Source organism: Balaenoptera musculus, chromosome 19 (genome assembly GCF_009873245.2).
Source record: "Balaenoptera musculus isolate JJ_BM4_2016_0621 chromosome 19, mBalMus1.pri.v3, whole genome shotgun sequence".
Lineage (NCBI taxonomy): Eukaryota > Metazoa > Chordata > Mammalia > Artiodactyla > Balaenopteridae > Balaenoptera > Balaenoptera musculus.
This window is the reverse complement of record NC_045803.1, coordinates 2,623,497-2,648,919: the sequence shown is the minus strand read 5'-3', so window position 1 is coordinate 2,648,919 and position 25,423 is coordinate 2,623,497. Positions and strand designations below refer to the sequence as shown.

Below are 25,423 nucleotides of genomic sequence, written 5' to 3'. Positions count from 1 at the left end.
AAAAGGAACGTTGAGTCCAGCCGTGGCGTTTGGCCAGGCTGGAAATACTCCCTGAAGATTCCGGGGACGTGGTCCCCAGGACTCCAGCTGAGGGTCCCAGGACACTGGAATTGGCATCAGAGGGCCCCACCCTGAGGACTGACCTGCTAGCAGTCCTCACGTCCCAGGACTGCTGCAATGGTGCTGCAGGACCAGGTCCATCTGGCAAGTAGCACAGCGCCTAGAACACAAGAAGCACCAGAAAGCAACTGCCCACCCTTGTCTTCCCGCCAGCCCCCTGGCCGGCTCCTCCAGTGGGGCCCTGGGGGCAGGCAGGTACCCACTCATCCACCAGAGTCCACCTCCCGCCTCTAGGATAGTTTTGTCGCTAGGAAGCAGTGGCAGGCCAGGGACACTTCCAGCCTCCTCTGCAGTGACATGTGACCCCGTGACTGTCCCCTGCTCCCCCGATGGGATCTGAGCAGGGGGACACAGGTGCAACATCCAGGCCAAGTCTTCCAAGAAGCTGGATGCAGGAAGGGGCTGCAGGGGCTGGGGGAGGACGCCCAGACGGGAGCATGGGCTCGTTTACTGCGTGGGGGGAGGCTGCCCTCCCCCGTGAGGTGAGGCACGGCCTGTGCAACTCCCACCTGCGCCTCCGGACGGTGGGATTCCTTTCAAAAGCAGCAGTGGGCGGGCCTTACTCTGAACAAACGCCCCGGTTCCTCACAGGCCTGCCCATCCTCCAGCCTGGATACTTGACAGCCACTCTGCTGGGGCCCAGAACCCGCTGCCGGTGACCTGGCCGGTCACTCTTCCAGGACAACCGCCCAGTCTGCACCCGGGCGCGAGCGCGGGCCGAGCTGGCCTCTCTCCACTGGCCTGGCCCGTGGCCAGTGCCCCCTCAGCAGCAACTGCCCGGTGCGGAGCCCTCCGTTTACCCGAACTCAAGAACCACGCACAGCAGGGACAATTGGATAGTGCGATTTATTGCCCCCCGCACCCCTCCTCCAACCGTGCCCAGGCCCGGGATGAGACGGGAACCCATTTTCTGCGGGGTGCGCCTGGGACAGCGGCTAGTTCCGCTCCAGCACTTCTCTGCTACCCCAGATCCAGGAGGGGGAGGAAGGACTAGGGCGAGGAAAAAAGGATGGGACCCGCGAAGGAGAAGAGAGAAAATAATAGGTAGGCGGGGTCAGGAAGGGGATATGATTATAAAGAAAATTCTAAAGGGAAAAGGACCCCTCTTTCCCTTCCCTCTCTGGGGCCCCTCCGAATGGAAAGGTCTCAATGCTCGCCATCTTCTCAACACCCCCCGTTGGTGGGGGAAGAGAAAGAGGGAAAATGGTCTTTCGCTCGTGGGTTTTGTCGTATCTTGGTCTCTCTAGTTCTCACACAACGTCTTGATTCGGGCTCGGCCGAGAACCTACAAGCATCAGGCCAGGCCGAGGGCCGGGAACCTACAAGCATCAGGCCAGGCCGAGGGCCGGGCGCGGGGAAGGGCCGGGCGGCCCGGTGGGCGTCCCCAGCGCCCCGCCTCAGGCCCGCCGCACCTCTCGGGCCGCACAGGCCGCGGGAGGGGAGGGGATAGAGCGCGCTGCCGGTCCGGGGCAGCCCTCTGTCCGTTTCTCCCCGGGTCTCTGGGTCCTGCGCCGTCGTCCCCGCCAAGCCCGAGGGGCCCTGCCCCCCCGGGCCCCCGCCCCTACCGGCCCTCCCCGCCGCGGCACTCGCTGCACCGCCCGCCCGCCGCCTCGTCGTCGTCATCGTCGTCGTCCTCCCCGCCTGCCCGGTAGTAGCTCTGTCCGCAGCGGCTGCAGACGGAGGGCGCGCCCACGGCGTGGACCTTCTTGTGTCTCCGCAGCGCCGCGCCCTGCACGAAGCCCTCGCCGCACTCCACGCAGATGTGCGCGGGCTCCTCGCCCCCCGCCGCCCCGAGCCCGTCGCCGTGCTGGGCGCGCTGGTGGGCCAGGAGCCCGGCCCCGTGCCCGAAGCCCTTCCCGCACTCCACGCACACGTACGGCTTGGGGGCCGGGGCGCGCCGCGAGCGGGGTCCCGGCGCCTTGGTCCCCGTGCCCGCCATGGCTGCGGCCGCCGCGGCCCCCTCGCCCGGCGCGCCCACCACGATGATGCCCTCGCCGTCGCCCACCGGGATGGCGATCTCGCCGTCCGCCGCCGCCGCCTCCTCGGGTGCCTTGGCCCGGCGCACGCTGGCCGCCAGCACCTTGGCCGCCACGCCAGGCCCCGACAGCTCCGGGTGCAGCCGCAGGTGGCGCGCCAGGCTCTTGGGCTGGCTGAAGCCGCGGCCGCAGCGCGGGCACACGAAGGGCTTGAGGCCGCTGTGCGAGCGCCGGTGCTTAGCCAGGCTCTTGCTCTGCGTGAAGCTGCGGCCGCAGTCGGGGCAGGCGTAGGGCTTCTCGCCCGTGTGGATGCGCTGGTGCTGCATGAGGTTGGAGCTCCAGCTGAAGCGCTTGCCGCACTCGGAGCAGGCGTAGGGCTTCTCGCCCGTGTGGATGCGCCGGTGCTGCACCAGGTGCGAGCTCTGCGAGAAGGTCTTGCCGCAGTCGCTGCAGGCGTTGGGCCGCTCGCCCGTGTGCGTGCGCTGGTGCCGCGTCAGCTTGGACCAGTGGCTGAAGCTCTTGCCGCACTCATTGCAGATGTAGGGGGCGGGCGGCCGCGGCCGGGGCGGGGGACCAGCCGGGGGCGCCGACTGGGGCGGGGACAGCTTGGTTGGGGGCCAGCTGGGGACGTCGTCGTCATCCATGATGAGGATGTCCACTGGAAGGCAAGAGGGGTGAGGAGGGAGTCAGAGAGCCCACGTGCGAGGGCGGCCTGCGGCCCCTCCACCTGCTGCTCTGCGTGCCCCCGGGAACCTCGCTCACTCGTGCGCCCTCCCAGGCTTCCCTGTAACGGGGGCGGTGGCAGAACCTCCCTCAGAGGGCGACTGGGCCCTGCCGGTGCGGAGCCCTCCTCACGGACCTGGCCCTGGGCAGACGTCCCTCCCATCAGTCCCCTTCCCCTCACCCCTCCTAGTGTCTGTCCTCAGGGCATCGAACACGCCCTGGCATTTTACTGAACATTCATTACCCATCCCTTAGGACTTTTCCTTCCTTCACGGCCTTTCCCCGCATCTAGAACAATGCCCGGGGCTTAGTAGGGACGCCAGAAATGTCTGCTAAAGGAAACAACAGAAACCAACGGGGGTAAGGGATGGAGGTCTAGGGAAGGCTCCTAGTAAAGAATGCCTCCCGAAGCCCAGGCCTCAGGCTGGGGGCCAGCAGAGCGCGGCCCTGCCAGACCGGAAGGCAGCCGCAGCGCCGTTTCCACCTTTGCCCAGGGACAAGGGCTTGCAGCACCCTGTGGGTGTACAAGCGGGAAATGATGGTGTCACATCTGGGCTCTCGGAAGACAATCCTGGCTGCGGGTGGAGAAGAGAGAAGAGGAAGGGGTCACCAGACTGGTTAATGGGATCACAGGCCAGCACGGAAGTCCTGACCCTCCATTAACTGGGAGTGCAACCTCCAAACACTGCAGCCTCTATTACAGACTTCCTCACCCTGGTCCCTGGGTTTGTGGGTACTGTATGCCCAGTGCAAACAATAAAGGAGCGTGGGGCCTTGGTCCTGGCCTCTGCAAACTGAGGACACCACCACGGGCCGTCTGCCCAACAAAGCCTCTAATACAATTGCGCCCGGCCTGGCCTGAGCGGCTGGCCTCCCGGGAGAGATGAGAGCCTGCCCCCTCCCCGCAGCCTGCCCAGCTCTACGAGACTGTTCTGTGTGCACCCTTGGCGACATTTGCCTTCCCTGTCCGGCTTGGGCCTGAGTTACAGAATGGAGGTGGGGCAGGTGCTCAAGCCCGGACTCCTGCCTGGGTTCCGGCCTCGCTCCCTGGGGCACGGCCCCGCCCCCTGATCACAGCCCCGCCCGCCCGCCTCCGGCCCCGCCCCCGGCCCCCGCCCCCAGGCGCACCGCGAAGGTGTCTTTCCAAGGTGAATCCCATTATAACCTACCGAACATTGTTTTCCCTCTCCCTCTCACTAGCCTGCAAGCCCATAAGGACAGCGGCCGGATCCCTGTGTTCCAGCACCTGGCCGGGAACAAAGTGCTCCAACTGCCCTGGAAGATGAACCACCGCCCGAGGCTACACGGCCCGGGAGCGGCAAAGCAGTATCTGCACGGGTAGTCTGGGTCCCAAGACCGCCTGTACAGGAAAGGGCACTGGGACATAGAATCATATATGGAGCAGGAAAAAAAAAAAATCCAGGTAGGAAGTCTGGGCCGGGTGGGGGCCGCTTTTCAAGAGATGACACGGGACCCACTTTGGTGTCAACATAAATCAAGAAGTGGCATCATGGGGATTCCCTGGCCGTCCAGTGGTTAGGACTCCATGCTTTCACTGCCATGGGCCCCAGTTCGATCCCTGGTTAGGGAACTAATATCCCGCAAGCCACCAGGCACAAACAAAAAAAAGAAAGAGAAAAAGAAATAGAGTCATAAGCACATTATGTGGAGATATTCGAGAATAAAAAACTGAACCTTGGGGAGCTGTCTGCCTCTGAGCAGTGTGTCCCGGCAGCAGGGGTGGGCTGGGCTGGGCTGGAAAGGAGACTTGCTCTTTGCGGCAATTGAGCCGCACCACCTGACCCATCGCAAGTATTCTGTACTCCTTTGACTGAAATAAACGTCTTGTTTTCAAAGTTGTCAAGAAAGTTTAACGATACACCACCTGACTCAGCGATGAAGAGTATTTACAATCACGATGACAGGAACTGAACACAGCCCATCTGAACTTGTGAAACACCTGTAACTCAATCCTGGGCCCTGGATGCGGGTGGGGGCGGGGGGTGGTGGTGAGGGGCCGACCACTCGTCCAGGTCCAGAAACGGGGAAAGAAGGCCCGAGAAGCCGGCTGGGCAGTGAGGTGCGTGCCGCGGGCGCAGGCTTTCGCTGTAGCCTTGGGCTAGGTGACTCTTCTCTCGCTGCTGCGTTCCATTTACCCCACACACTACTTTTTAAGCAGGTGTTAAGCTGTTAAATGGAAGAGGGTCTAATCACTTGGGGAGGCGGGGTTCTCTCTCAACCTTCGGATTCCTGGTCCCCCCGCGAGTGGGTGCAGGGACCAGCGCTTTCCAAGCAGCGGGCGGCTCTCATGCACACCAGAGTCTGAGTCTGCACCCCTCCGGGTCAGGCTGGAAGTCAGCGGCTTCCCTCTGGGCCACCCTCCTCATGGGGCAACTTCCCTGCCGCACAAACGTCATCTTCAAAAGGATGCAAGAACTCCCGGAAAGAGGAGAGGACGGTGACCAGCACAAAGGGCTCACTCAATAAAAAGGACAGAAATGACGAGCGATCGCCATTCCCGGAAGGGAAGGGGAGGGGGTGGCCCAGGCCCCAGGTCCCGTCATCCCACAGCAACTGTCACTGTCCTTCTCTCGCTGAAGGGGGGCTCAGCTCCGGCTCCTGCGCTCTGGGCCCAGGCGGGGGGGTGGGGGGTGGGGGGTCCTGCCGCCCACGCAGCTTCCCGCCCCAGGGTGGATCCTCCTGAGCAGACCTTCTGGGGAAGCGCAGGACCTGCGGCTTTACCGGATGTTAACCTTTTCCCCCTAAAACACACGACATGCAGAGAGCCCGCAAACGGAATGCAGAGCTGACCACAATCAATGCAGAAAGACAAATGCCCCGTCAAGAAACAGGTCTGGGCCACCCACCGGGAGCCCCTCCGTGCCCTGCCCAAGCTCACCCCCTCTCAACCCCAAATATAACCACCATCCTGACCTGTGCAGTAATCGTTCCCTTGCATGTCTGCACGGCTGTCACCCAAGCGCAACATCCCAGACACTACAGTTTGGTGTTACTTTTTACTTCAGTATGTCTTTAAGTCTCCTGTAAGACACGACTTCCCCCATCTCTTGCTCTTCCTTACGATTTTCCTTTTGAAGAACTGGAGCCCTACGGCCGGTTGCACCCTTGCTGACGGCACGCTCCCAGCCCCCTGCATCTGCTGCCAGTTCGCAGCTGGCTCACCCAGCCGCGCCGGCCCCTGAAGTCATTCTGAAGGTGCAATCCTGTTCTTTCACTGAAGGCACCCGATATCTCGTGTTTCTCTTTCTGTGATATCAAGGGCCACCGATGCTCAACGCTTAGGTCTGCTGATCCGTCAAGGGGTGCAAAATGGGGCTGTCCTGTGGTTTCTCCTGCGTTTCGGAGCTGGAATCGTTTTTAGAGACTCTACATCACCTGTTGGTTGGTACCCAGTGGTAAATTTCATGTGGTTGTGGCGGGATGAATCTCATTTCCCCTTACCTGCCCAGTTTTCCAGGTTACGAACTGGTTCCCTACCATCCTCCAAGGCAACCATGTAGTCTTTCCTTTCTTAACATCATTAGGAGATCACGGATTTAAATACATCTGGTGGGCTGCACCGCCTGCCATCTTCAGCGCGTGGGAGTCTCAAGTGAGCTCCGAGTCCTTTGGACGGGACCCAGGTGGTCTTTGACAGATTCTCTGCCATCCAGCCTAACAAGGGGCTGCAGGTTCAACCATACTTCCCACCCCAGACCAGCAACCGGCCATTTCTCCAAGGGACTCTGGTTTCTTTTGGTGGGAAACAGTTTCAAAACCAAAATGTGGAAATGATCTTTGCTTTTTCTTTTTTTTTCTTAAGATAAAACTCCTGTGACTTCTAACTGATACTTCCCATACAAATTCAGGCCAAAAGGCTTCTATGCGGTCTTTTCTGGGACATCTGCATCTCTGGTCCTCACTAGGGGAGGAGAGGACTTGACTAGCCCGTAACTGCTTATTTGCTGAACCCACATCACACAGCTTCAAGATAAGCATTCTAACTTGGTTAGAATCACCACCACCACTGGCAAGTACCATTCCTGAGAAATCAGGTGAACTATTCCTGTTCCCCTCACTGATTTCACAGCCAGACCTCCACCGCCAGAGCCCTCGTTGAGCCTGCCCTGGCTCACCGCCCATCTCTCTAGCCACGGTGTCTGCCCGAGGCTCACTTGCCCGCAGATTCCTCGGGAAGGCCCCGCGAGAACCCTATTTGCTCAGCTCCTGCTGGTTGAGGCCATCTGCGCCCTTCAAACGTGGAAGTCAGTTTTCCTGAATATGATCCTTGGCTCTACCTTTTCTTCCCCTGAGAATCATAAATATTACTCCATTTTCTCCTGGCACAAAGCATTGCTGACAAAGTCTGACAGCAATCCCACCTACTTTGCCTTGTAAGTCATTTGCTCTTTTTGCCTAGATGCCCCAAAGGATTTGCTTCTTCCTTTAAAGCCCAGTGACTTGAATAAAATATGTCTTGTTCATCTGAGTTGATATTCTCAGATCTGTGATTTGCTCCTTCAATACCTAACTTTTACATTTCAGGAATGTTTTCTGGACTCGTAGTTTTTACCATTATCTGCCTTTGGATTTCTTCTTCAAAGGGCTTTCTTTACCTAACTTCAGTACCTGGCTTTTTTTTTTTACTCTGCCTTAATCTTTACTCATTTCTTTTTGATTTTAAAATGTCCCTCTTTTTCACCTTCAATTTTCCTTAAGGAGCAATGTGTTATTTTTATTCAGTCTCGAATTCCTCCTACTTCATTTTGAAGTTAATTTGACTCCATTTCTAATTCTCCGCTGAGCTCTGCCCCCTGCGCGGAGCTGCTCTGCTCTTGCACTCCCAGGGGCCGCCACCTCCTGGCCGCTCTGAACAATCCTGACCTGCCTGCAGGTGGATCTCTGACCACCCTCCCCGTCTGTGGAGATACTATTTGCCCCTCTTCTTTTTTATTCTAATAGCTTCCTGGGGGGTGGGAGCAAGAGCACCGAACTCAACGTTTTCCAGTTTCGCTCATTTTTGTGGTCAGTTTCCCTGAACTTCTGGGACGCTACGTTCTGGACAGCGTTTCTGGCTCCTCAGGGCTCCCTCTTCCGAGTGCAGGGTTCCCTGCTCTGCGGCCACCCCTGATTATATCTGGACCTTCCCTTCTCCCTTGTGGCCAATGACAGGGGTCCCACTCAATCCTGAACCCCCTCCCGGCGGGCTCTGCTCTGCGTGGGTCCTGCCCAGGCAGGGCACTTTACCTGGGTAAAGGAAGCCATGGGCCCCAGCGGCCCCGCGCTCCCCACTCCTGGTCTGGACAGAACCCCTCCAACTTCAGTTGCTGGCCTCAGTGTGACCACCCCAAAGTCCTCCAGTGAACCCCCGAGGGCTACCTGGGGCGTCCTCCCCTCCCGCCCCTGCTAACACCACGCTGGCCTGTCCCCATCCAGCTGTATTTTGGAGCTTTGCACCTAAGGTGTGCTGCCAGTGTGACCAGGGAACATGGGTTTTGCCCACAGGCAGTTGCTGTGTTTTTACGTGGTGGGTCTGCTGTCATCCGGCTCAGACGTGGCATTTGCGGTGAGCTCTGCGGGGTAATTCTGGAGGGCACTGAGACGTGAGAGGCGGGCCTGACAGCGGGAGGCCGGGACCCTGTCCCTGGTGGGTGATTTCCAACACACCCGCTGAAGACTCTTTCCCGCCTCAGAATTGGGATGTCTCTTTATTATTCACTTTTGGACGGCTTCTCTGTCTGAACACCCTGTAGCTAAGGCCCCAGGCCGAGGCAGGACAGCTCTCGCACCTGCGGGCGGTGGGCCGGGGTCAGTGCGCCAGTGAGGCGGCGCAGCGGACTCTGGCTGCAGCCTACGGACAGTCCAGGCCCCCAGCCCCCTTCCACGGGCCCCCGGCTGCCTCACCCTGGGCGGTGGCCTGGCCTCTCCCCGCCCAGCACCCTCTGGTCAGCACCCCGAGCTCGAAGGGAGAGGAGCCCATGAGAGGGCCTGCCCGAGGTGGCTGGCCTCGAGCTCGGGGCACACAGGCAGCGCTCACAGCCCTGCTCACGGACCCCTCGTCCCGACGCACCAGGGAGACAGCCGACGGGGGCTGCTGCCAGGCCGAGGCTGCAGCTCCTGCGTCCAGACATCAGCCGGGGGGGCCTCAGGGCAGGGGTCCGCCACTGTCCCCCCACAGGAGGCTGCCACAGAGGCAGGACCCAACAGGGCAGGCCCAGAGCCAGGGGACGCGCGGCAGCGTGGACGCAGCCAGGCCACACGGCTACAAGCTGAGCGAAGGGGTGCCACGCGGCTGGGGGCACCACACGGGGAGGGGCCGGAGCAGACGTGCAGCAGACTCCGGTGGGGGGCTGGGTCGGGGACAGCAGGCCGGACAAAGGGGATACGAGAACCCACTTGTGCTTTGTAGAGGTTTCCTCAAGAGAATGAGTTAGTGGACGGGGTGTAAAATTAAAACCACCTTACTTCAAGGCAAACATGCATTTTGGAGACAGCTGGGGACACCTTCACACACTGGGCAACGCTTCGTCAGGTGAGATGAGCGTTTGTTATTGCTGGAGAATCTGTAGGTGAAATGATACAATATCTGGGATTTTCTTTAAAATTCTCCAGAAGAAAAAGCAGGCACAACCGGGAAAAGACCGCAAAGTACTGCTCACCGCTAAGGCTAGGCAGTGGGAAGTGCAATCACCACACTATCGACGTTGGAAATTTCCAGCATGAAACAGACTGTAAAATTAATTCTAAAAACGCTAAAAGACAGGGAAAGGAGGAAGGGGCAGGCCCGGCGGCATGAAACGGAGAAGGATGGGCCGTGCGCCCTCCTGCTGGGTGGTGGAGGGTCTGCGCCCCACGCGCCATGTGCCCTGAAATCTGTTTCCTCCTGTGTAACCACGGCTGCCCGGAGCCAGCCCAAGGAGCTTCCCTCACCCCTCAGTGGATCTTAGAACTAGATCAGGCGAAGGGGCTCGAGTGCTTTACGCAATCTATCCCCAGCCCGCCCAGGCCCTCGTAACCTCTCTTGGACGACTACGACACGCTGGCACCGGGATCACGACCTCAGAGCCTGTTCTATAAATAACGTGGTCGCGCCCATTCACTTCCACGCTGCAGGGGCACAAGGCCTACAAAGCCGAAAACACCTCCCCTCTGGCCCCTCGCAGCAAGAAATGCTGGCTGACCCCGTCCACGACGCACGAGGACGTGATGCCCGCACGAAGACGCATCAAAAGCAGCATGAAAAAGAGCTCATACTTTATTTCTCAGGTGCCCTGCGTGAACGCCCCTGGAAACGGGGAGCACGTCTTCACCAGAGGGCAAGGGGTGAGGCCGTGAAGGGGCCAGCGGGGCCAGGCGGGGTCTCAGCAAGCAAAGCCTAATCCCCGAGGGCTCCAAGACGAGCTCTATTCAACCCCAAAAACGCTTTGTCAAACAAAACATGTGGCCAATATTTAAAAAGTGGCAGATAAAACCCAGAAAGATACAAGCCCCATAAGAACCCAGACACCCAGCTGCCCCCCAGGACGGTCACTGGCCCTGCTCTGCGAGCCTGCCGCTCCCCGCACTTCACAGTTTGTCCCCAGCTCTCCACGTCCTGGCCCACTGGTACGTGGGCCCGCCACCCTGGTCTAAAGAGCATCCCGCCCGGGGGGGACCGAGGGGCCACCTGGAAACGGTGCCGAGCACCCAGCGAGGGGAGAGGGCAGCCCCCAGGGGCTCCCAGCTGGGAGGGAACTCGGAGACCCCACACAGGCCCGGGAGGCGGCCTGGCTGAGCCCCCGGAGGATGGTGAGCCCTGAGCCACGGGAGGGGAAGGGGAGACAAAAGAAGCGAGGGTCCAGGGAAGGGCGAGGGACCAGCTGGGAAGAACTCCCCAAGGCCGCCTCACCTGGGTTCTCATGGCTGGCCATCTGCTGGTCCTCGGAATCCAACGGCCCCGGAGACCACGCCTCTTCCCGCAGCTCCATGTCTGGGTCCCTGTTAGAAGGGGACGAGACGGAGGACAGAGTTTACAGGACGCCAGACTGCACGGAGGGCCCCGGGGTGGGGGGACAGGTGCTGTGTGGGCTCTGAGCGCCCAGCTCAGGCCCAGCACACAGGAGGTGCATGGCAGTGGGGACCTAAGGGCCGAGGGAGAGACGGCCCTCTGCTCCCCCACTGGACAGGGGGCCAGCCCGAGGCCACACGCAACCTGGGTGAGGAGGAAGTGCTCCGGCTGCGGCCCCCGGCCGGGGCTACCATCCCAGCTCCACCGCTGACCAGCTGGGGCCGGGGCAAGAGACCCCCTCCACCCCCCGCTCGGTTTCCTCACCAGGAAGATGGAGGACGGCCCGACACATGGGCCGTGAAGTCTACACGAGACAAGTACAGACGGAGCTCTCACCCCAAGCAAGGGAACCCTAAATCCACTCCAGGCCAGGGTCCATCCCACCAATCAAGGCCAGAAGGGCTCCCCTGCCAGGCCCATCCTAAGGTCTCTCCCTGCACCAGGATGAGGCGAACCCCACTGAGACGTGACAGTGTGTGACAGGGAGACAGGTGACACGGGCACTGAGCGTCTGAGCAGCTCACAGTCTGAGGTCTGCTTCCAGACATGGGCCAGCCAAGCAAGACTCCACACCAGGCCTGGACACGGCGACGATGGACCCTCCAGGGACCTGCACGGGAGGAGCGCCGGCCGCTCTGGTCCCCGCCCCTGGCCACCACTCGCCCTAACCCCGGACGTTTCTTATGAATGGCATCACACAGCACGTGGCCTCTGGCGTCTGGCTTCTCTCGCTGAGTGGCACGCTCTCAAGGCTCACCCACGGAGCAGCGTGTCAAAATTTCCTTCTTTTTCACAGCTGAGTAATGCTCCCCTGCAGGGACAGACCACGTGTTGTGCGTTCCTCTGTTCTTTGGGTGACAGACAGAGCCTGGGTGTTTCCCCTTTGGCTACAGTGAGCACAGCTGCTGTGGACACTGGCGTGCACGTCCTTCACATACTTGTGTGGCCTGCCTCCAGAGCCCACACTTCCACTCCCCGCCACTGCCCGGGGCAATGCCACGTGGCAGAGCCTGGCCCTTGGGGCGCACGGCTCAGCCTTCCTCCCCTTCCCGCTCTGGCCCCTGCAGGGTGGGCAGGGCAGGAGCTGCCAGGCCTGGGCTCCAGGCTGCGCAGAGGTGCGGGGCCGACAGGGGTCTGCCTGCGTCTTGGACTCAGTGTGCAGGGCGGGGAGGCGTGGGCAGGCGCCCAGCCCCGGGCAGCGGAGCCTGGTACTGGGGCCACGGCATTCCGGTCCCCTCTGGGCCCTGCTCCTCGGTGTGACATCCCTCCCCAGCAGGACGTTGGCAGGCAGGCAGGACTTCTGACAAGAAGGGGCACACCGACTGGGACCCGGGGCGGCGCCTCGGCTCCTCCTCTCGTGTTCAGGACCCTTCAGGTCCAAACCAAGGCCCGTCTGTCTGCATGCACGCAGCTCAGAGAACCTCTCCCCACACGGTCCTGTCCCCCATTCCAGTTGGGGGAACTGGCATCTGGGAACGGGGCCATCCAGCCCCAAGCATCACACACCCTGGCACAACAAGCCTGACCCATTTCTCTTGAATCCCCCCAGTAGCAAGGGGCTCACCACCATCCAGGCACTGAAAGGAGCCCGTTCCGTGGCCCGCCCCTCAGTAACCTCTGCTGACATCTGCCGGGAGCTCAAAGAACCGGCCTGTTTAGTTAAGGAATAAACACACGCGGCTGTGCCGAGGGGGTCGCTCACAAGCCCCCAGGCACTGTTCTCAGTGGTTGATGCAACCCTCTGGGCAGGTGTGACCGTCACCCCCAGGCGTGAGGATACCGAGGCAGGGGCGGCAGAGCCGGAACGTGAAGGCAGACCGTCCCGGCTCCAAGTCTGTGCCCAGAACCAGCGGAGCTGCCGCTCAGGGTCTGGGCCTGGCTCTCCCGAGCGCTCACTCGCAGAGTCCCGAGACCAGGAGACGGGCAGTTAACCGGAGAGGCCAGGAGGGAAGGCGGGCCCGGGTCCCCCAGTCAGATGCAGCCCTGCATTAACCTGCGCCCACGCGCCCCACGTGACCACCACCAGGGCCACCGCCCAGGGTGAGGCAGCCGGGGGCCCGTGGAAGGGGGCTGGGGGCCTGGACTGTCCGTAGGCTGCAGCCAGAGTCCGTTGCGCCGCCTCACTGGCGCACTGACCCCGGCCCACCGCCCGCAGGTGCGAGAGCTGTCCTGCCTCGGCCTGGGGCCTTAGCTACAGGGTGTTCAGACAGAGAAGCCGTCCAAAAGTGAATAATAAAGAGACATCCCAATTCTGAGGCGGGAAAGAGTCTTCAGCGGGTGTGTTGGAAATCACCCACCAGGGACAGGGTCCAGGCCAGGGCACAGAGGTGGAGGCGCCCAGGAGCAGAGGAGGGACGCAGGCCGCGTGGCTCACCCGCTCCGCCGTCCTGACGCTCAACAAATGGTCACAAGGACTCTAAGAGCAGCGGCGTAATCCAAGGGCAAGACAAGCCAGGAGGCCAGGGAGGAAGAGGCCCCTCATAGGGGCCTGTTGGGGCCTGGGCCACCTCTGGGCGGGGCTGCCCAAGCACCCCCCGGACCCAGCAGTGAGCAGAGCGTCGGGACGCGAAGAGGGGGACACCCACCAAGCACGCGAGAATTGCAGAAATCTGACGGGAAGGTGGGAGCCTGAACCTGGCGGCTCACGGGAATGGAGCCAGCGGCGGGAGGTGAGGCCGGTGGTGAGGCGGACAAGCTCTGGTTGGAGGCCACGGCGGGGGCCGGGCGGCCCCGTCAGGAGGCCCAGGGCCCTGGAGGCACCTGTGGGAGTGAGCATGCAGAGTGGGGAGCGGACAGGAGGGGGTCCCCAAGAAAACGCACAGAGGATTCCGTGAGCCGGCTCTCGTGCCCTGCACGGCATCACAAGCCCTGCCTGCTGCACGGCGGGGCGGGGAGGGGTCGATGGCAAAACCAAGGCAGCTCCCGCCACCGTACCTGAGCCCATCTGCATCTGGGCCTGACAAGAAAATAAGGCTAAGGCAGGAGTGTTAGCGGCTCCACGGGCTGGGGGTGTGCTGTGCGCATCTCCCAAGACACTGATGTAATTAACCCTCTTCTCCCCACCTGTCCCGGCCAAGCCCCTCCCCCACTGGAGAACACTGTGGTAAACAGGCTGCGGCCCCTGCCTCACGGGGAGGTCCCTGCCAGTCCAGCACACAGAAAACCAATGAGCACAGGAAAGAAAAGGTGACTTCAGACAACGCAAGTGCCACGACACACACAGAGGGGCTGGGAGGGGCCGCTCCCCAGGGAGGGGGCCCCAGGAGCAGGCCTGAACAAGCAGCGTGGAGGGACAGGGATGCAGGCAGCAGGGACAGTGGGTGCAAAGGCCCGGGGGCAGCAAGGAGGCTGCAAGGAAGGGCGGGCAGATTCTCCTACAGGGCCTGGAAGGCCAGGCGGAGGCCTGGGGAACCGTGTGAAATGCAGGGTCTCTCCAAGGGGGGGCACCATGACAACACCTGTTTCACAGACGGGGAGACTGAGGCTCACGGACGTCGTGGGGCCAGATCCCGGGTCCCCTGCAACAACAGCAGGGAGCGCCTGGACAGCAGCCAGGAGTTACTGAGCGCTGGTGGCGCGGGACTTAGGGCTGCGGCGACTCCCAGGACCCTGGCAGCTGGGGGACAAGGGAGGACACTGCCCTGCCTCCCTCCACCCAGGCCCACGGCCTCGCTGCAGGCCACGGGGCGGGGGATGTACCCGGCTTGCAGGGCCCTGCCAAGACCCCCCAGGGGCCCCACGACAGCGCCAGGCACAGACATGTGCTGCCAACGGGTGGGTGACAGCCCGATAAACAGAGCAGAGGCTCGAGGGACGGAACGCAGTGCACCCCAAATCCGACCCCCACGACCACCCCCCTTCTAGGACCCGCTGCAGGAAGTGGTGAGACCACACCGGAAGGACAGACTGGTCCTCGGACCCATCGGGCCCCAGCGCCTAGCGGGCCGAGAGCCGGGTACAACACGCACGATCCGGGTGACGAGGGCCCCGTCAGGTGATGCCGCTGCGGAGCTCACGGCCCCTGCCCGGGGAAGCCCACTTCATAAGCTAATCTGCGGGGAAAACCCAAACCTCGGAAACTGTTTCCTGCAGGGAAGAAAAAAGTCTGCCACAGCAAGATTTAGAACAGGGTAAGAACCGGAAAGAACCCGCCAGCCCCGTGGTAGGAGAAAGTGTAACAAGTAGATCACAGACCATGGGAAGCAGGTCTACGGAGATCTCACAGGCTCCGAAACAACACTGTAAAGTGGCCGCCCCCCCCCCCCGCCCCCCCAGCCAATAACAGGAAGAGCCATCTTAACATTTTCTTCTCCTTTACCTTCATCTTCTCAATTTTTTTTACACTAATGGGTAATTACTTGTGTGACAAGGGGAAAAGACTAAAAGGTGGCTTTTTTCTGATGACCACAAGGACTGTGTATCACAACAGGGAAATCAGGGGGTGCCGGGGATAGAGAACTGCGCGGGCCCTCAGACCACAGGGAAGCGTGACAACTGCTCGGCTGGCGGGCGTGCCAGTCGGGGCAGCCGCTGTGAAGAGGGCCTGGCAGGTCCTGATAATGATGAAGCCACCGTGTGACCCCGGGATCCCACTCCTAAGTGTTACTCACAGCAGTGCTGTGCGTGGCAGCCAACAAGGGGTGACAAGGCCAAGGCCCGGGGAAGCAGCCAGCACACAAGGCCACGCAGAGCACGGCTCCGGCATGTGAACCGTCCGGGCCGAGAAGCGGCTGCCAGCCTGGGGGTGGGATGGGGAGGGACCGCGCACTGGCACGGGGTTTTTCTGGAGTGATGAAAATGTTCTGGAATCAGACAGTGGTGATGGTTGCACAACTCTGTGAGTATATTAAAAACCACTAAATCGTACACTTTACGAGGGCGAACTTTCCAACGTGTGACTTATATCTCAATTAAAAAGTAAAAAGACCTAACAATTCGCATGGGGCCCTCTGATTCAAACCCCGGCAACAAAAGAAACACATAAGAGAAAGAAAAGGAAGAGAGGCCAAGGGCTCGGGGGCTGCGGAGGTGGCACGGACAGAGGCCGCTCCTCTGTGGCTTCTGGGTCGAAACTCGTTTGCCAGGCGGTTATCATGTGCTGCCACTGGAACAATCGCGTCTAAGTCAATAAAGCAGGGACTTCCCGGCCTCGAGCGTCCACCTCAGGCCAGCTTCCTGCAGCGACAAGGCCTGGGCTGGCCTCCATCCTCCCTCCAGGGAACCCACAGGCTCTGGGGGAAGGGACGGAGGACAGGGAGGTGTCGGGCGGCCAGCCCTGCACCAGAGATTTCCCTGCAGCCAGAGGTGCTGACTGAGCACCGGGAGCCACGCTGCCCAGAACAAGGCAGTGAGGGAACCAACACCCCGATTTCCACTGTGGGAAGAGCCAGCAGGGAAGTGAGGCTGGCCATGGAGGGGAACGGGCTGCTCTTGAACCAGGACGTGAGATGCAGAACTTCCACCCTGACAGGCTGCTTTGCCACGCTGATGACCCCGAGTTCAGGGCAGTCGGAAAACAGCAGGTGCAAGAAGGACGCTCTGAACCCACCTTCTCCCCTGAAAGCAGGAGATACGTGAAAGTGCCCTCCCGGCACCAGGAAGAAACATCCCGAGAGAGATGTGCTAAAATGACCTTCCTTCCTGCGTCCCCCCGGGTCCCGCGGTTACTCCCCACCACGGCACCTGCTCACCCTGGTGTATAAGAAGCACTCCGGCGATTTTCTCGTGAGGGCTCCCAAGCTCATGGAAATAAAATTCGTATGCTTTTCTCCTGTTAATCCGCCTTAGTCAGTCCAGCCGGAAGCCCTAGGAGGGCAGGGGAAAATCCTATGCCCCCTACAGACTGCAAAAGGCCCCTCCATGGGCCAGACTGGAGCCAAGATGGGATAACATAAGGGAGGATCCGTACACAATGACCCTCCTGGAAGCTGCCCTCCAACAAAGAACGGTTCTCACGGGGTTTAAATGGTCACATGTTAAGTGGTATGTAGGTGTCAACATCGCCTCTTGGTCTGTAAGCCCTCAAACGTTTACTCTCCGGCTTGTTACGGAGAGTTTGCCAACCCAGATGCAAAGGAACGAGGGATGCCGGGATTTAGGGGAAAGCGTCCCAGGCCGAGCAGACACCCAGCAAAGGCCTGGCGGGGACAGGATAGGTGGGCCTGAGGGAGGCTGAGCCTGGGATGGCGGAATGGAGGGCGGGAAGGGGCAGGTGGGGTGCCTGCAGGGGCCACAGCAGGGCTGCCAGTGGTGAGGGAGCCCCGCGCATGGGGGTCAATACTCTGTGGTCGCCGCCCTGAGACTACTGCTAATCTTACCTCGGGATCCGTGTTTTGCACAGGAAGTCCTACGGGGGCCTGGGCAGGAGCCAGGCCTGCACCCCCGAGGGCAACCCTGTACCTGGGGGAGCGCGACACGAAATACCAAATTAAAAACACCCTGACAGGCTGAGAGACCTCGGAAGAAAGGGAAAAGCTTTTTTCTTGCTTTTTGCCCAAAGGGCTCACCTCTTCATTTCATGCCAGGCCCTGAGAACGACGGAGCCAGCCCTGCCCCGGGGTAGCAGATGAGGCACTAGAGGCAGAGGGGCCAGAGCAGGGCCGTGCAGGCCCAGCCACGCGTCTGCATGGTACTCCAGACACGGCAGGAAGCCCTGATCGGGCAGAACTTTACTACGAGGACCCAGAAAGATGCAGCTTCTCTCGCTGACTTCTGGGGGGTCGGCAGGGGCTCCCACTGGCGCTGCTGGTCAGGGGTGCCTGGCGCAGGGCACACCTGGGGACTCGGGGACAGTCCGCTCTGCATTTCGGTTTCAGCCCTGAGCAGAGGGAGGTTACACCACCTACCAGGGAGACTGAAAACCAGCCACGGGGTGAGAACACCCCGGCATCTCCTCTGTCTCCGCGGAAAAGGCCCCGGCGGCGGTGCTGCCCTGGCTCCCGGCACGGAGGCTGGAGCCTGGTGCCTCGGCCACTCCGCTCTGTGACCCTGCACATGCGGCTCAGCCTCTCTGGGCCTCGGCTGCCGCCCCCGTCCAACAGGGACCAGCAGGTACCCCTGGAGCTGAGTGAGAGGCTCAGGAAGCGCGCGCCGGGGGACCAGCGATCCTGGTGGAGAGCCGCGGGCCTTCACTAAACCGGCATACCCAGGTCCCCCTGCCCCGTCCAGCCAGCCACTCGTGCGCTCATCCACTCGAGCAGCAGCTGGGGCCTCTTGCCCTGATCCGGGGGGTTGGGGTCCTGCCCCAGGGCCTCAGAGGGCAGCGGGGGAAGCTGCAGCCCCTTCCCGTGCGGAGCTGAGGGCCTCGGCAGCCCCTACGCCAGCTGCTCTCAGGACCCGGGCGGCTCCCTGGGGGAGAAGGGGCAATTCCCGCAGCCAGCCTGGCTGTGGACTCTGATGGCTCCGGAGGCCGAAAGCGGTGGGTCCTACCCTCCCCCGGCCCCCCAGACGCTCAACAGTACCGGCCCAGCCTCACCCTGCTCGGACCCCCGCTCTGCAGAACCCCCGCTCTGCAGAGACGAAGACACGCCCCCGCTAGGGCCTTGAGCGATTCAATTAGCGCGCGAGCTGACGAGGCCCCGCTGGCTATGAAGTGCAAGACAAATTATCGTTATTATTGTTGTTATTAGATCCCGCCCACCTCCTCTGGATGCCTGCCCACCAATTACCCCGCTCTTTCTTCTGTTGCCAATCTCACCTCGCCCTCCTCCCCCAGCTCTGCTCGCCGGCTCCCCCTCCCCTGCCCGCCATCCTCACCACCCTCCTCTCCCAACGCCCATCCCCGGGGGCCGGCACTCCTGCCCAACGCCCCTCCAGAGTCCACTCCCCACACCACGGACCAATTCATCTTTTCAAGGCACTCAGTTCAAATAAGCAACAAAAAACGGGCAAAGGATCAGAAGAGAGGTTTCTCCGAAGACAGCACGCTGGTAAGTACGTGAAAAGATGCTCAACATCATCAGCCCTCAGGGAAACGCTCATCAAAACCACAGAGAGACCCCACTGTACACCCACTGGGACGGACATAATAAAAACAGAAAACACAAGTGTTGGCGAGGGTGTGGAGAAGTTGGAACCCTCGTGCACTGCTGCTGAGACTGTGAAATGGTGCAGCCACTGTGGAAAAGAGATCAGCAGCTCCGCAAAAGGTTAAACACAGAATTACAGTATAATCCAGCAACTCCACTTCTGGCCACGTACCCAAGAGAAATGAAAAGACGTCCGCCTCAAAATGTATACACACGTGTTCACAGAAGCATAAATCACAACAGCCAGAAAGTGGAGACAACCCAAACCCCCATCACCGGGTGAATGGACGCACAAACGTGGTCCATCTGTAGCTGGAGTATTACTCAGCCAGGAAAAGGAAGCACTGACCAGTGCCGCGTCACACATGGACCTCGGCAGACACAGACCACGTGGTGTGTGATTCCACTCACGTGAAAAGTCCAGGACAGGCAAATCCAGTCAGAACACAGACCAGTGGTTCTCAGAGGCTCCGGGCTGGGGGACGGGAGTGGGTACACAGCCTTTTCGGGGATGATGAGAAAGTCCTAAAATCAGCGTGGTGATGGTTGCACATCCCTGTGAATACGTTAACTGTATACTTTAAGTGAACTGTACAACATGGGAATTACATCACAATGAAACTGTTACTTTTTTTTTTTAAGGTAGCTCAGTTCACATCACTCCCCTGCCCGAACCACCTCCAACACGTGCCCGCTGCACTCAGTCCAAAATCCAGACTCCTCCGCAGGTCCCGCAGGGCCCCGTCGGCCCCAGTCACCCTTGCAAACTCACTTCCTCCTCCAGCCCCTCACTCCCACCTCCCGCCCAGGCCTCCTCTTTCCCTCCAGAGGGCCCGGCCCAGTCCTCCACCTGCCTGGTCCCTTCTCACCTTGCAAGGCTCTGCTCAAATGTCAAATCCCTAGCCCAGCAAGCCCCGCCCACATCCCAGCGCAGGGCCGACTTCCCTCCGTAGCCACCACCACCCGCCACAGTTTGGGATGGCGCTCCTCATCTCCGGCATCCGCTCCTGCGCACGCCAGCTCCCTGCAGGCGAGGGGGCTGGAGCTCTCAGCCCGCTGACTCAACAGGGCCGCCTCGGACCCTCAGCCCCTCTTCAGCCCTCCCTGGATGGTAGGTGCCCCCCAGTACCCCCAGGGCTGCAGGCACACCCCTCCATCTCCCATCCAGCTCCTTCCTCACTTCCCTTTTCTGGGGGCGTCTTCACCCCTCACTACAGGCCTGAAGACCCGGTCTGTTCCCGCCTCTGCATCTGCCTGGGCCACCCGGGCCCCCAAGGTGGTCCGAGGGCCCTCTCCACGTCAGACCTGTGGTTTGAATGTTGGGGGAATGTCTCTGTGATGCCATCAGGATCTTGTACCCCTTTTTTGGTGGCAACTGTCCGTGTTTCCTCCATGGATTGACCACTTAGATGTTTTCTGTCTGGTCTGGGGCCAGCTGGGCAGACCACTATTCCCTACAAGGATTCCAGCATGTTTAGACACACAGGGTTGAGCGAGGCCCTTAGGCTCCCGCTCCAGTTTCCTTCTGCCTCTCTGCTTCCTCCCCCTTTCCTTCAATTAGGCTGCCTCCTGGTAAGTCTATTACACTGCTTTATTTCTCCCACCTGGCCTCTCTCAGGTCCTTTGAAGCCCTCCCCAGGGGCCGAGCAGGGCTGAGCTGGCTCAGAAAAGAGTGAGCTCAGGGTAGACACGCACAGCCCCAGTCACCACTCCCCACCTGCTCCACGAGAGACAGAAGTTTCTGGAACTCCTAGAATCCTGACCTACTGTTACGACCGCAGGCCCACCCAGGAGTAGTGGGGAGCACTGCAGCCTCTGCCCCATCCCAGCCACCGGCCACCACCCAGCGTTTCTAGAGCTTCCGAAACATTCGTGACCACTCCTGATTCTTAAATGTTGGTGAGTGACTGAAAATTGTTTAAACAAACAAAATACTCATCAGGACAAAAACAAAAAAACAAAAAACAGAACTGCACCTACGGGGCATCTCATGTTCTGTCAGCCCTCAATCAGGCCAACGGGCCAGACTCCCCATCCTCCGGGTGAGCGTGGGCTCTCCCAACCTGGCCATCTGCGCGATCTGCCCGGTGCTTCCTTCCACCTTGCCCACCCGCCTTCCCCCTGTAGATCTGCTACCAGAGCCCAGCAAAAACAGCACCTCCCCCGGAAACCCTTCCCAGACTTCGCCCTTCCCTCAGCTCAGCTGTCCCCTCTTATCAAATAAGACCAGCTCGCAGGACTTCCCTGGTGGCGCAGTGGTTAAGAATCTGCCTGCCACTGCAGGGGACACAGGTTCGAGCCCTGGTCCGGGAAGATCCCACATGCCTCGGAGCAACTAAGCCTGTGCGTGACAACTACTGAACCTGCACTCTAGAGCCCGCGAGCCACAACTACTGAGCCCATGTGGCACAACTACTGAAGCCCGTGTGCCTAGAGCCCGTGCTCTGCAACAAGAGAAGCCGCCACAATGAAGCCCGTGTGCCTAGAGCCCGTGCTCTGCAACAAGAGAAGCCGCCACAATGAGAAGCCCGCGCACCACAACGAAGAATAACCTCCGCTCACCACAACTAGAGAAAGCCCGCGTGCAGCAACAAAGACCCAATGCAGCCAAAAATAAATAATTAATTAATTTAAAAAAAAAAAAAAAAGGCCAGCTCGCATTCATCAAGCACAGGCTCCACACTGCAGACCACGCACACGGCGCAGGAGGAACGTAATCTTGATCCCCACACCACCAAGAGACGAGAGGCCGTCCTCTCTGGGCAGGAGGGCAGGCTGCCAGGGTCGGGATCAGCCTCACCACCCACCAGCCTAGGGCAGGTGCTTCACCCCGTGCCTCCTCTTCGTGGGCTTGGCGTCAAGATCAAACGAGATGACGCGCTCCACAAGGAGCCAGGCGCCCAGTACCGCCTAGTAAGTGTGAACCAGGAGTCTAAAGCCCGGTTCAGACAAGTTCACTGGCTGACCCAACGCCACAGAGCCACAGGGCAGGAGGGCCAAGATGAAACCAGTGGGCCAGACTCCAAGGCACTTCTTCCACTTCCACCGAGGACAGGGGCACCTGCTCCCCTTATTTCCACGATTACAGACGCGGCCTACGTCCCTGGGAGGATCTCCCCGGCCTGCTCACCCCTGCGTGTCCCCCACGCAGCCCCAGGGGACTGCGGCCTCCCGGCAGACCCTGCACACAGAGCCCCAGGGAGCCACAACTTGCTGGCCGGCCTGACCCTGAGCCTCAAGGCTGGGGCCACGTCTGATGCGTCTCTGGGTCCCCAGCAACGTTCATTACCAGGCTGCCCACACAGGGCTCCCCATTCGGCATGAGAGATGCCAGAGTTCTGCGAGCCCAGAGACCAGGCAGCCAGAGCCAGGGAAAGCCCGCCAAGGCGGGCCCAGGAGCAGCCCAGGGCCCTCCCCACCAGCCCCTCACCCCAAGCTCAGCTGGCTGGCTGCGCAGTGGGGTGAGGCGACGGCTCTGTCTGCTCCTACGACAGGGCTGCTGACCCTACTAGCGTGACGCCCGAACTCCCCCACCTGCCCCCTAGGCTAGTGAGGCCTCCCGACACCTGCACCTCAGCATGCACTGCCCGGGTTCTCACCACCTGTGAACGGCACACCTGAAATGAGGGGCTGGGTCTCAGAGTGCCCTGAGGCAGCGGCCCCGCCTGTACGAATCTTCACGATAGCTGCCCCACCGGAAGGGGATCCCCGAGTCCCCAAACCAACTACTGACACCTAAGAGACCTCCTTCAGAGCAGCCTTTGTCTCCCCCAGGCCCCAAGCGTGGCCGAAAGAAAGAAGCTGACACAGGCGGCGGCATCATGGGAAAGGGCCAGGCTCGGGATTCACACAGACCCATGCTCTGGTGCTGCTGTGGCGCCTGGGGCTCAGTCCTCCCCAGAGTGGCATGACCACCCCATCCCAGGGCCTCCGAGGGCTCAGGACAGTGAGTACCGGGCACAGGGCCAGCCGCCTGCCTAGGGCTCAGCCAGAGTGTCGTCAGATCTGCAGTCTGTCTCCACCAGGAGGCCAGGGCCAGAGCTGAGTCCCTGGGGGCAGTGCCCGGCACGTGCCTCGGCAGGCAGGAGACCTCAAGCAGCACTGCGGGCCAGCCAGCCAGGGTTAGGGGGCCATGCGCCGCATCTGAGCACAGGTGCCCCGAGAGCTGCGTGCCCAGGAGTGACCACCAAAGAGCACAGGGCACCCAGGCAGTCGCTGGAGGCCGTGGGGCACGAGTACCTCTGCCCGCCCAGAACTCACCATCCTCCTCCCCGGAGTCCCAGAGTCCTCTTGGCCAATTCCCCTGTCTTTCAAGACTCGGAACACGCCATTTCCCCAGACATCCTTCCCTGACCAGAATGCCCTCCCTCTGGGTTCCTCTAGCTCCCAGGGCTATCCTGGCAAATTCCCGAGCTTCCGTGCACGTGCCTCCCCCGCAGGGCTCTGAGCTGCTCCAGGACAGGAAGTGCTGCCCAGCCGAGTGACCCTCCTCTCCCACCCCCCCCGCAGAGCACTGCACCAGGACCACCGCTGTGTCCAAGGGCCCAGCACAGGGCGGGGCCTGGGCAGCAGCCTTGATGGACCAGGCTTATCCAGCGAACGGTCGACTGTGCTCTCCATCTTAAGGGACTGAGGAGGAAACTGAGCCTGGGAAAGGGGAAGTGGCATGTCCAAGGTCACAGGGCTGGAACAGACAGAGCCCGAGCCTGGCCTAGGAATGCCTGGCCCCAGAGGCCTGTCCACACGCTTTACACCCACTTCTATGAGATCTGCTTTGGCTCTAAAAGGAAAGCATTAAGAACCTTTCTACCAAAATCAATACTATTATTACCATCCCTGTTTTACTCAAGTAGAAACTGAGAAATTACTTGTGCCGTAAGGTGGTGAACGGTGAAGCTGGGACTTGAACCCAGGTCAGTCTGACCCCAGAGCCCTGGGCTAACACGCTGCAGTGCTGCTCCTGGGCCCCGCGTGGCGCTAAACCCTCCCTGTTCTCTAGCTCTGCTGGGTGGTGGTCAGACCTGGATAACTTCCAGGAGGAAAAGGGCTAATACAAGAGATAACATTAGAAGGAATCTGATCTCAATGTTCTCTGTGGCTGAGGCAGGAGGACCAAAGGAGGCTGCAGCAGAGACAGGTAGGTGAATGCCAGCTGCCATTTAGCCAAAGAGGCTTACAGTCTTAAGAGAGGAGATAAGCCAGGATCAACAGCAACTGTGCTTCCCCAGAAGCGAGGCCAGACCCAGCTCCTAGCTGGATCCTCAGCACTGCCCAACGCAGGGCCGGGCACCAGGAACCACACGGAAAACCCAAACCAAGTCAGTCCTTTCCTAAAACGCTGACTGCCCCTCTGGATTGGGCTGGGTGCGGTGTCTTCCCTGGCTCAGCCCCCTGGATGAGGACGGGGGCAGAGAGGGGAAGAGAGGGGAACGGACCTCTGTCCAGGTCTCTACCCGCTCCCTCAGGGACCTTGTTCATCTCCCTGTCCTTGGTGTCAAGCATTGGTAACGGCTCTGGAACAGCCTCTGTCCACACTCGCTGTGGCTCACTTTTCCGACTGATCACGCCATCCCAAGCTTGCCCGACCCCGCGGGACCGAGGAGTACTCATTTCCACGAACTGGGGTGTCCCCCTTTATGGCCGAGGCCGAGAGCTGGGGTTCAGGGGCGCGGTTCGGCGCCCGGGAGGCCTCGGGATGGCCATCGGGCCCGGCCACCGTCCTTGCCCTGCCCCGCGGGCCACGCGGTGCCTGACCTTGGCCCATCACTTCCCCTCTGGCGCACGCGCTTCCTGCCCGCCGCCCGCGCAGGAGCGAATGAATGAGCCTCCCGCCGGCCGGAATGCCCGTAATTATCGGCCGGATCAAAGGCCGCACGCAGCCCGCCCGGGGCGACAACGGGACCGGGTTCCTTTGGAAGGGGGAAGGAATGGGGGCAGGCCGGGGGCCACGACGGGCCCCCCGGGGCCGCCGTTTCCGGTCAGGCAGGCTGGGCCCGCGCGGCCTCCTCCCCCACCGGGGCCTCAACTTCCCCCGGGAGTCGCCACCGCTTCCGGCCACGACCGGCCGGGAAGGCTAGTGAGGACGCGTTCGCCCGAGCCTCCGGCCCGGCGCGCGCTCCCGCCTCGGGCGCGCTCCCGGGAGCGGCGCACGCGCACTCCCCAGGCGCGTTCCCCGCAGCCCCTCCCGGTGCCCCCGCCCCGCCCCGCGTCACCGGCCGCGCGCCCACTCACGCCCCCCCAGCGGCGCGCACGCGCACTCGCCCGCCCAGTCGCGCTCGCCTCCCGCCTCCCCGCCCGCCCCCCCGGCCGCAGCCCGGCGCCCTGAGGCGCGCGCCCACCCGGCCCCAGGCGCATGCCCCCCGCCCCCGCGCCCTCCCCTCACCTCCTCGGTCCCGGGGCCGCCGCGCCGCACTTCTCCTCCTCTCTCCTCCCTCGCGGATGGTGGCAGCGGCGGCAGCGGCGACTCAGACCCTGGGGTCAGGGGGACGGGCGCCCAGGCCGGAAGTGACCTTCCTGGCCGCTTCCGCCCG

At 61.3% G+C, this 25,423-nt stretch overlaps 1 protein-coding gene across 5 annotated transcripts; it reads right to left on the bottom strand.

The window, feature by feature from the left end:
- Positions 1-947: 947 nt before the first annotated feature.
- ZNF787 (zinc finger protein 787) lies at positions 948-25,423 on the bottom strand. 5 transcript variants are annotated; one of them, XR_005017335.1, is made up of 4 exons: positions 25,276-25,423; positions 10,708-10,796; positions 1,440-2,754; positions 948-1,405 (listed from the first exon to the last, which is right to left on the bottom strand). XR_005017335.1 is itself a non-coding variant. In XM_036832270.1 (4 exons), coding segments are annotated over exons 3-4 (1,074 nt in total). In that variant the 5' UTR covers positions 9,286-9,382; positions 10,708-10,796; positions 25,276-25,423; the 3' UTR covers positions 948-1,681. The 5 variants fall into 5 exon arrangements, 4 of the variants coding, with proteins under 4 accessions (XP_036688165.1, XP_036688166.1, XP_036688164.1 ...); XM_036832270.1 differs by adding an exon at positions 9,285-9,382 and having other exon boundaries at positions 948-2,754; XM_036832271.1 differs by lacking the exon at positions 25,276-25,423 and adding exons at positions 9,285-9,382; positions 24,648-24,669 and having other exon boundaries at positions 948-2,754.

Coding starts and splice junctions, on each gene's coding strand:
- ZNF787 (XM_036832269.1), bottom strand. CDS start 10,786: ATGGAGCTGCGGGAAGAGGCGTGGTCTCCGGGGCCGTTGGATTCCGAG. Junction 2,755..10,707: donor GGCCAGCCATGAGAACCCAG/GTGAGGCGGCCT, acceptor CTTGCCTTCCAG/TGGACATCCTCATCATGGAT.